At 47.2% G+C, this 11187-nt stretch overlaps 1 protein-coding gene across 1 annotated transcript in view; it reads left to right on the top strand.

Moving 5' to 3' along the window:
• The first annotated feature begins 4467 nt into the window (after window positions 1–4467).
• The window catches only part of LOC134385562 (glycophorin-C-like), a 41556-nt gene continuing 34836 nt past the window's right edge, over window positions 4468–11187 (top strand). The window contains exon 1 of the mRNA XM_063107244.1: window positions 4468–4841. Coding sequence (XP_062963314.1) covers window positions 4802–4841 — 40 coding nt within the window. The 5' untranslated portion in view covers window positions 4468–4801. The remainder of the gene's footprint in view (window positions 4842–11187) is intronic.

Here is an 11187-nt window from a genome sequence, read left to right as displayed (position 1 = left end):
AAATAAAAACAAAGCACCACCTACTGTGACAATTAACTGTAACAAGTAACAATGACCCTAGGTGCTCAGGACATTGTCCTTATTTGTATAAACTGACAACTACTGGGATGCATTTTTATGGAAAATTACACACCTCCTGGAGTAGACACCCTGGTTGTCTATATATAGTCTCCTCCTTTTCACTGATTTCCCTGCTAGAGATTCTAGCTCCCCCTGACATTTCTCTAGGCTTTTTTCCTTTTTTTTTTTTTTTTTTTCCCTCCAGTCTGAAGCTTCCCGGCTTTTCTCAATCCCAGTCCATACAGAATTGGCTTTGAGAGCTCACATGAACAGACGAGATTTTTCCTATGCATCATCTGGGGTTCTCCAGGGGTTTCTATGTCCTTCTGGTTCTCTTAGAGATGCCCTTTAGGAAGCTTTCAGAAGTGGGCCCATTCTGGAGGCTTAAAGCTCCACCCTTGGATGAGGTGCTACTATAAATTAGAGGCATAGGCTGCAGCTCTGGGGATATCATGTGTCCCTCAGCCTCAACTGATGTGTGGTGCCCTCCCCTTTGAGCTGGCCTGGTAAGAGAAAAAAAAAGCCAGCCTTTAGCAAGGTCTGGAAGAAAGAGGACCTAGCAACTCAGTTCCAGCAAGCAGCATAAGGTTTCCTTCCTTGCCTCGAGGCATTCATCTAGCCTTGAAACCTCTCCAAGCAATGGATTCTTCTCAGAAAGAATGTTCTTCTGTGAAAGGGAAGAGGTTCCTGGTCAGGCTTGTGGCCATTGATATCTCTTTGCCTGGATACAGGCTGCCTCTCTGTCCCCCATCCTCCCCACTCCCCATCTAGTGCTCCTCATTATTGGAGGAGCTTGTGACAGCATGAACAAGCCAAACCCCTGTTTCTTCTCTCCATCCCACTTAAATATGCACAACTACACTTGGGTTTTCTTAAAAGCTGCCAACTTGCCAATCAGAGAAGTCAAACTATTTCTGTGCTAATGGGAGAGAACCTGAAAAAGGCCAAAGGAGAAAATATTTTCAACACACTAGAAAAGCTGTTGTTGTCTTTTGAGTATATTGAGTTCAAATAAATCAATAAGAAAAACAACAGCCACCCTCCGAATGAGGAGACGGCACAAACAACACATTCACCTGAGAAAACGTGTGATTTGTAAATAAGCATATGACAGTACCTTTGACCTTACTGGTAATCAAAAAAATGCAAAACAAATAACTACATATGTTACTCATCTACAGAATTAATAACGACTTAAAATCTGATGTTTAATTCTGGCGAGAGGCTCTGAGATGAGCACTGGAATTCTTGATTGGGGAACATGTAAATTGCTACAGCCACAACTCATGAGTGTATCAAAAACCTTAAACACACTCTTAACCTTCGATCTAGTCATTCTACTTGCTGGAGTACAAAGTAAGAAAAAAAATATGAAATGCAGACATTTATGTTCACGTGGTTTATCACAGCACTGTTTAACTAGCAAAGCCAAGGAAAAACCTAGTAATTAAACCAAATTAAAGAGCTTTTATAATTTCATATGGAAAAATGGTTATGACATAATGTTTGGTATTGAAAGCTCAGCAATTGAAATCACATATTCAGTAAAATCTCAATAAGTATAAAACAAATATTCATAAATGCATAAAAAGACTAAAAGTAAATAATTTTAATGTGCCAGAGATTATGAGCAATTATTAGGGTTTGGAGGCATTTTCCATTATTTATTATTTTTTATATAAAGAGCATCTATTACTGTGATGAAGAGTAAAACTCTTCATTAAAAATGTTAGGGCCGACCCCGTGGCGCACTCGGGAGAGTGCAGCGCTGGGAGCGCAGCAGTGCTCCCACCGCGGGTTCGGATCCTGTATAGGGATGGCCGGTGAGCTCACTGGCTGAGCTTGGTGCGGCCAGTCACAAAAAGACAAAAAAAAAAAAAAAAATGTCAAAGGACCCAAGTAGCAGCTACCCACCTCTGCCTGTAAGGACTCACACCCAGGAGAGAGCAATAGCAGTAGGGGACCTCCAAGCCCCCTCCCATAAAGGAGCCAGCACTGCGTGTTAGTTTGCAGTGGGGATGTGGAGGGTAGGGGTCCCCTTCCCATGGGCAGTTCCTTCCCTGTATAGTGCTGGGATGGAGGAAAAATTCCTCCCCAGGACTGGATCACATCCTCTCACCCCTTGGAGGACTCAGCAGCTTTTACCAGCCATGAGGTACAGTCATTGAAGGGACAGCCAGAGCTGAGTCTCAATCCTGGTTGCACTGCCCTGGAAAAATTCTTGTCACTCCTCTGAACCTCAGTTTTCTCACCTTTAAAATGGGCCCTTGGCAATACCCTCTTTGAGAGAAATTAAATGAGATAAGAACTGTTTTATTGTTACAAGATATAGCTGAGTTTTTTCGCTTCGTGATTAAATATCCAACACATGAAGACACATTAGTAGTGCATTTCTGTGACTTAATGTCAGACTCTTACCACATAATCTAATTTTTCATAGTTATTTTACCTTCTTAAAATAGCAATCATTTCTTTAAAATTGGACATTTCCATGGTTTAATTTTCTAAAATATATCCATTTCCCGTCTAGCTAAACTGCTACTCACTTAAACACTACTTACTTTCTTTTCTGAATGGCCTGGTGTCCCTACTAAAAAGTGTGTGTGTGAAGAAGAAGACAAATATATTTAAATAACTCCTATGTGCTGAGTAAGACACTGGATTATCTCATTAATTATTAATTATCTAATGTATTGCAACCACCTCACTTCACAGATTGCTACAATTTTGTGGATGAGAAAATTGAGGCTCAGAGAAGTGAAGTGCGATGCTGAAGGTTACCCAGCTAGTAGGCACTAGAGTAACCCAGATCCAGTCCCAAAGCTCCTCAACAGGATATGGAGGTCATATCCTCCAGTTATGGCTGGAGCTGAGATGCTTTAGTTCTATAATAAATGCTGCTCTTCTTTTATATCTGACGTTTATGGTTTGTAGGGCTTTCTATGTTTGCTGTCTATTAGTTAGCTAGTTGGTTAGTTTATTTTTTTTGGCTTCCTTTCTGTAAGGAATTCTTGTTAAGTTTTGGTGCTTTTAACCTGTCCCACTCTGAGAAATTAAATAAGCAAACCTCTTATGATTATGTCAGTGAATTCTAACTGAGCTTCTAAAAGGTCCTGCTACAAGTGAGTGCAGTGCTTGTTCTTTGATTACCTGGGGGGACTTCCCTACAGCTCTCCAGCTGCATCTCAGGTAACTGAACTTATTATCTCTGAATACAGGGCGTACTATGGTCCAACAGGGACATATATGTATTATTAAACAAAATGTTAAACTGTTACATTAATCATTGCTAGTTTCTATTAAATGCCTTTTCTATTCCATTGGGATTTTATAGACATTGCCTCTGTAAAACACTTGAATGTAGTTATTCCTGTCTCCATCTTATAGATGAGGAAACTGAGACTCAAAAGTTTCCATACCTGGCCAAAGGCATTCTGTGACTATTTCACTTCAAATCAACGTGTATACGATGAGCATGGAAGTTTGACTAAAGGTCTATAAGCAGTGCGGGTCCTTCATGATCTAACTAAAGTGAATCATGTTGCCCTCCCACTGTCACAACTGCAATTCTACCGAGTACGCCTGGAGTTTGTCCAGCCCAGGTAGAGCTGGGCAAGGCCTCTCTGCATTGCACACCTCGAGGGGGCAGCCTTGCTTTGTGTTCAGCCGTGAATAATACTCCTAAGGGCAGGCACATTGTGCAAACAGCTGGAATGGTGCCCCACCATGGTGCAAGAGCGACCTTAATGGCAGGTGGGGGAGGGGAGTCACAGCACGTTGTTGGGGACTGTCAAGAAAACAATGACAAGCAGCACAGGAAGGATGAAGCATCAGACATGAGAAGTACAAAGTATTCTCCTGGAGCTGGAATTCAAAAACGAGGGTAGCATGGTCTCAAGCTCCCCTGCCCTTTTCTAGGGGGTAGAAGGGGTAATTCAATGCATAACATTTTTTGTGGGTAGTGCGGGTTGACTCCGTTTAACTAACCAAAGTATCAAAATCCATGTGGAGTTTTAATTGTGTAAGTAAAGTGAATTCTCCACAAACTCCACTAGGTCAGGAAGCTGCATACAAAGGTGATCCTAACAAATCACATGGCCCTTGACCCAGAAATCTTTCCTTTTTTCTAATATGTTTCTCAAACTTTAGCCTTTTGAGTGGCACCGTTCCCCTGAGAGGCCAGCAAGATGGACTCTTCCCAGGCACAGATGACCTGTGGCTGGCTAGAGAAGTCCGCAGAACTACCAAGTGCCGCAGCAGCCAGCCAAGATTCAAACGCAGGTCTGTCCCTATTTGGTCACCAGCCCTGATGGTGTCCGACCAGGCCATCATGTCACATGTGGGAGTTTTTCCGCTCACACAGGGGGGAATTCTCAGCCACATCCTCTGTATCTGGCAGTCGCAGATGGAAACAGAAACATAGTTAGAAAAATGTGATCCTCGCGCAGGAAAGCTGGAGCACAGCAGAGTTCAGGAGTGGGCGGGTGCGTGCGTGTTTGTTTGTTTTTTTTAAGGGTGGAAACCCCACCAGCCAAGTTTGCAGAAAAAAAATAAGTGAAGTCTGCCTATCTCCGGGCCGGAGCCCCTCCCCTCGGGCCGCGCCAGAGGAGTGTGACCAGGGGCCGCTCCCTCCCACTGCCGAGGGTCAGGAGCCCGCGAGCGCGACCCTCGCCGCCGCCGCTCCGTCCCGTCCCCTCGTCCCCTCGGCCTCTGCCCGGCCCGCGCCCAGGACCAGCGGGCGATGAGCAGCCTCAACGGCACGTCGCCGCCCCCCGGCTCCGGTGAGTACCCGCCGCGGGGAGCGTCCCGGGGACCCACGGGAGGCCGCGGCCCGAGAGGGGCGCAGGGACCGAGCCGCGGACACCGAGTGTCCTGGCCCGCGCTCGCCCTCCTGACGGACGAGGCGCCCGCGGGGCTCAGAGCCCCGACACCAGCCTCGGTCCCGGCTCGGGGATCCCCGTCCCGCGCGCCCGAGCTCGAAGAGGCCGCCCGCCCCGGGCGCGTCCGCTCGCTTTCTGTTTCTTAGTGCGGGGCTAGTGAAGTGTCTGCGGCCAGAACTTGTCCCCCTGAGAGAAAAAAAGGCGCCTCCTAGGAAGGAGAAGCCGAGCGTTAAGCAGCCAAGAGTCGACGTCACAACAAGTTGCTTTCCTGCGGCTGCCAGGCCGGAACCGGGCAGCGCTCCGGGTGCAGCGGGCCCGCGGGGACCTTCTCAGGGACTTGCTCCCCACTCCTGCTGCGGGGCAGGCGCGCGATGGTGGAGGGATCCGCTGGCCCTGACTTTCTTGTCGGTTGCAGTACCTCACTGCTTGCTTGCTTGCTTGCTTGCTTGCTTGCTTTTTAAAACCAGCACATGCTTCCTTCTTGACAGGAAATCATATGCGGTGAGATTCTTTGTAGATGCTCGGAAGCACGGCTGGGCCTCTCCCCGCGCCCCCGCCACTGGGCTTTTGCAGTATAAACTAAAAATTTAAATAATGAATTATATCCCTTTCATTCCCGACCCTGGCTAAGTCTGATCACTAGAGGCTGTCTGGCTATGACAGGGGCTACTGCAAGACTAAGGCTAAGGCTGATGTCGCATATCCTGCTCACAGCACCAATTATCTAGCTCTTAATCCTGTTGTGACACCAATTGTAAAGCCAGGCGACCACGCTAGTTGTCGCGGCTCTTTTACCTGCCGGTAATCCTGCACCAACAGGGCTGATGGTTCAGCTAAGGCTGGGTCTGTAGCTCCCAGACCCCTCAAGCCCATTCACAGACTGGGTCACAAACTTTTCACACACCAGGCTGGGTCACCAGACCCCTCCATGCCAGGCTGGGTCACCGGACCCCTTCATGCAGGTCTATGAGCTAGGTAACCGGCCACATGGTTCTTGGAAGCTGCAGGTCTGGAAAAACATGGCCGTGCAGGGTGGGTGCCCGAGGCAGTAAACACCAAAGTGGCACCACCTTGCAGGCAATGTGCTCCACTCACACACACAATGTTTACTGAACTGCCCTGAACCGGCTCCCAGGCAGGGGAGCCTGACCAAATTGTTCCATTTTCCCAACAATGCACCCCTTCAGGGTCCCTTGCCATACAATCTACGAGTTCAGAATCTTCCACGATGTTCCCTCAGCGAGAATAAATGACCCTTACATTTACATAACTTATTGTCCATTCGATATGCTTTAAGGCTTGTAGCTCTGTCCTTTTGACTGTCAGCCGCATATGTCCAGTTAATAGTCACCATTAGTATGATCCTCCATGCAAATCCTGCAGTCATACTGATGGGCAGTTCAATGCATATTCAGCAGGCCAACACGTTGATCACACAACTCTGGTGCAGTGCCTGCAACCAGAACACTATGGGCAAAAAGACAGAAGAGTTATTGGTACTAATAGGGGAAGTTCTTGCCCCTCTGGTAAGATACATGTCAGTTTGCCATCCTGAGAAAGGATGGTTGCAGGAGTAGGTATCTTACCTGGCTTATGATACCATATTTTACCTGCTAATACTATTGGATCTGTAGGTTCTACATGTAACAGTATAGGGGAACTCATAATTGGCCATATTGATAGTACAAATGTGCCCTTTGGAATAGAGCACTCATCTGTTCCAGGCCATGTCACCTTTACTTGAGGAGGCCAGGTACTTGTCACCCAAGGTGTAACTTGCAAGTCTTCCTCTAATCCTTTTCCCCAAGGCCCTATTAAACTTACCTAGCATATGTGGGAGGCTTTTATTCTCCAAGGCCATTCCCATTAGTCTGTCCCTGTTGCAAACAGGTTGGGGGGCCAGTAAGAGAATATTTCCATTCTTGCCATATCCTGGCTTCAAAAGCTTATCTTTAGTAGTGATTTGCAGCTGCGTAGGTGCTGCAGCCCTATGCAACAGAGCTTCCACTGGAGAGGGTCTGCCCTTGCAGGGTCTCTCATTTAGAATTCTGACTGTCGGCCATAATCACTGTGCCCACCCCTTCAGGGATGGGGGTTGGATAGATAGCCTTAGTCCCCTTTTTAAAAGGCCATTTTACCGTTCAATCATTCTCGCCGCCTGGGATAATATGGCACATGTAACTTCCACTGAATGGACAACTGGGAGGCCCACCTCTGAACCCCATGTCCAGTAAAGTGGTTTCCATTATCACTTTCTATAACTATAGGCCGGCCATACACAGCAGTAAGGCTATTCAGTGACTTCACAGTGTTTACCTTGTCTGGGGCCTTACAAGGCCATACAAACAAAAGACCAGTAGCTGTATCAACAGCTGTGAAGATGTATCTGAAATTCTCTGACCTTGGCAGAGGTCCAACAAAGTCCACTTGCCATCAAGTCAGGGGCAACCTTCCTCGAGTTATTTGCCCATCTGTATGGGGCATCCACCGGGTTTGTGGACTCTCTTGAGCACACACTGGACAAGCCCAACAGGCATTCACTACATCTTCCCACTTTATAGGCAAGGCCCATCTTTGAGCCGCCATCTACATGGTTTTACTGCCAGCATACTGCATTTGTCGATGTAACCATTGGCTACATCAGTATCTGGGGCTCTCTACAGCCATCTTACCTTAGCCAAGGCATCGGCTTCATCATTTCCTGGACTGGCTAAGGGGAAGTGCCCCGTGACATGGAAGAGTTACTTCTTTCTCATGTCCCAATTCCCATAACTCTTGCCACATGGCTTGTCCCCATAGGGGATGGTGGCCTACCATCCACCATTGATACTTCCAAGTAGAAATCCAAAGGGTTAAACCTTTGTACACAGCCCAGCTGTCAGTACAGGTGGTTAAGGGCCCAGGTTCATTCTGTATCACCATCCATACTGCTCTCAATTCAGCCTATTGACTGCTTTGCCCTGTACCATTTTCATACCACATGTTATCTGTTAAGGGCTGGACAGCAACCGCTGTCCATGATGCTGAAAGTCCCATGCTAGAGCCATCTGTATACCAAGCTTGCTCTGTGATAGGTCCCTGTCCCTCATGGAAAGGTATAGGCTCCACTTCCATGGGTAACGGTTGAGTCAAAGTTTCCTCCACATCCTCTACTGGGCCTAGCACAGTTTGCAACTCTTTAGACAGAGGACTCATTGACACAGTGCTCCTTGTTCTATATATGCTCCCCATTTAGACAAAGTGAGAGTCTGAGCTATACCCATTTTAGGGTTGGTTGCCCACATGTGCAGCCAACCTGTTATGGGGTATGTCATCCTTACTAGGACTTTGGCAGTTCCTGTGAAAGCTTCAGTGGCTATCAAGGCAGAATAGACAGCTGCTAACTGCTTTTCTGTTAGGGTGTAGTGCACTTCAGCCCCCTTCCAGAGCTGAGACCAGAATCCTACAGGTGTGCAGAATCAGTCTTGTTTCTAACACAAACCCCATCCTAACCCCTCCTGGGTTATATGTACATCTAACTCAAATGGCTTAGTGGGGTCAGCCACTTGTAAAGCTTGTACTTGCTGTATTGCCCTTTTTGTAGCCTGATAAGCTTGTTCTACTTCCTCGGTCCAATCCCAAAGGGCTCCTTTCTTTGTCAATGCATATAGTGGGCATGCCATTTGGGCCATATGGGGTACAAAAGCTCTCTAATACCCCAAAAGTCCCAAATATGTCTGTAGCTGAGCTACCATTGTAGGTTGAGGGTATGCCTGTATCTTATCTATAATAGCTTCTGGGATGACCCTCATCTTACCCAACCAGACCACTCCCAGGAATTTGACTGATAGCCCAGGTCCTTGTACATTGGCTGTGTTCACAACCCACCCACATTGTTTCAAGTGACTTAGCAGCATTGGAGCTACCTGGGTTAAATCTGCAAGAGAGTCAGAGGCTAATAACACATCATCAATATAGTGAAACATTATAACCATGCTGGGCCTAGTCCACTTGGCTAGGTCCCCGGCCACCAAACCATGACAGATGGTTGGGCTATGCAGATAACTTTGGGGCAATACTTGTAAGGTCCACTGTCTTCCTTCCCACATGAAGGGGAACTGATCTTGGCTATCAGCCAAGATTGGAATGGAGAAAAAAGCATTTGCAAGGTCCAATACATAATGATAAGTTCCCAGCTGAGTCATCAACTGATCCATCAAGTCATGAACTGAAGGCACAGCTGCATGCAAAGGAGGCATTACTTTGTTCAGTTCTCGATAATCTTCAGTCATTCTCCAGGTACTATCCGGCTTTTTCACTGGTCATACAGGAGCATTAAATGGGCTATGAGCCAGACAAATAATACCAACTTTCTCTAATTCCAATATAGTAGCACTTATCTCTGCATGTCCTCCTGGTAGGCGATACTGCTTTGCATTAACTACATGGCTTGGCTTGGGTAACACCTGTGGGTCATGTTTAGCATATCCTCATAACATAGGCTTTACTGTCTGTATTTGCAGCCGAAACGCTCCAACTGTTGTTTGCGGGTGCAAACCATAAAGTACATCCATACCCAAGATGTATTCAGCTACAAGAGATATATATACAGTATATACATGAGGAGGTAATCTTCCTGTGCCCAACGGCAATGACACAGCCTTGATCTCAGTAGTATGTCCCCTTAGCCATCTATCTAAGGCCCCTGGAAACTTATCTGGATTGCCATATATCAGGCTACATTCTGCACCTGTATCCACCAATGCCAAAACATGCTGCACATTCATCCTCGACCAATATACTGCCAATTCAAAATGAGGCCTCCATCCTCTCCTGCCCCCAAAAGACGAGCACCTTAACCTGCTCCCTAATCAGAATGGAACAGTTCATCTGCCTCCTCAGGAGCAACCAAAAAGTCCTTTAAATCCACTGAGCATACCTTGCTACCTGTTTCTGGACATTTGGTGAAACGCTGTTCAGGGCACAATTGCTGGCACAAGACAAACAGGACTGCATTTGGCTGCCGGTCAATTTTCTTTTTATCAACCCCTGCTGCAAGCAAGTCAAGCCACAGCTGCTTATGACTAGTCTTGCTCAGTCCCTTTGGGATAAAATTCCAAGTATTTCTTGGGGATTTGGCCTTAGACCCCTTTTCCTTGTCTGCTATCTTCTACACCACCCAAGCCAGCTATCATGGTCATTACCTCATGTATAGGATGACCAATGTATGTGGCCAGTATGGCCATCAGTGACCCAAAGGACATTGACGGGGCATTTTGCAGCACTATGTCTCTTATGCTGCCTGTAAAGTTTTCATTGTCCGGGCCACGAGTGTTCACATTAAACATGGACTGCCGTATCCCCAGCTCCCAGATGATTTGGACCAGCTCAGAATACGTTTGCCATTTACTCACAATCTTGGGCAGTTCTCCAGCATTTGCCCACATGGTTCGGGCAGCTGTATTCACCCAGTCCATCAAGGAGTGATTACCTTGTCCAGGTGCATATCTGCGGCTATTTGGCAGCCGTTGTCTCAGGGATGGGTGCATGATGATGGAGACCAATTTCTCCACCTCCTTACTAGAGCACATTACACTATCCACCCCTAGGTCCCATAAGTGCAACAGCCAAACAGCCAGGGTCTCCCCATGTTTCTGCCTGAACTGTCTCCCCAAGTCAACCAGTTCAAGCTGGGTATACGGGATATAGGTAGTGAACTGGGTCACCTGTGGATCGCCCACCGGTTGTCCGTCTGTTCGCATAGGTTGCTTGTGCCTCACTTTCTCGTGCACAACAGGTGGTGCCTGGAGATGCACAGTTTCCCCCAACTCACCATTGGGTTGGTTGTCTTGCCTGGTGTGAGAGGCAGGAGTGGCCAGTCGCCACACGTCGTCCTCCAGTACATTTATCCATGCTTCCAATGACTCTGCTTTCTGCCTCGATTCTGCCAATAGCTGCACATCATCCAACAACTCTGCTTTCCACTTCAGCTCTCCATCAGTTTGCAGCAGAGTGAGCAAAAGCCAGGCTCCGATCAGCAGAAAAGTAGCCACTGGGCACCACACGCTCAAAGACAGCCACATTTCCTCTCCCTCCCAAGGGGTTTTGCATTGTAGTACCTGGTTTATGCTGCCTTGCACTACAGTGTGCAGCAACCAGGTCCCAGTCAACAGAAAGGTGGCCAGAGGGCACAGCATATTCACAAATAGCCACATTTCCTCCTTCTTCCAAGTGCTTTTAGCTCCTGCACCTGCTCAGAGTTCTGTCA

The sequence above is a fragment of the Cynocephalus volans genome, chromosome 1 (assembly GCF_027409185.1).
Source record: "Cynocephalus volans isolate mCynVol1 chromosome 1, mCynVol1.pri, whole genome shotgun sequence".
Taxonomy (NCBI): Eukaryota; Metazoa; Chordata; class Mammalia; order Dermoptera; family Cynocephalidae; genus Cynocephalus; species Cynocephalus volans.
The sequence above is the reverse complement of the archived record's forward strand: the minus strand, read 5'-3'. Positions and strand labels throughout refer to the sequence as shown.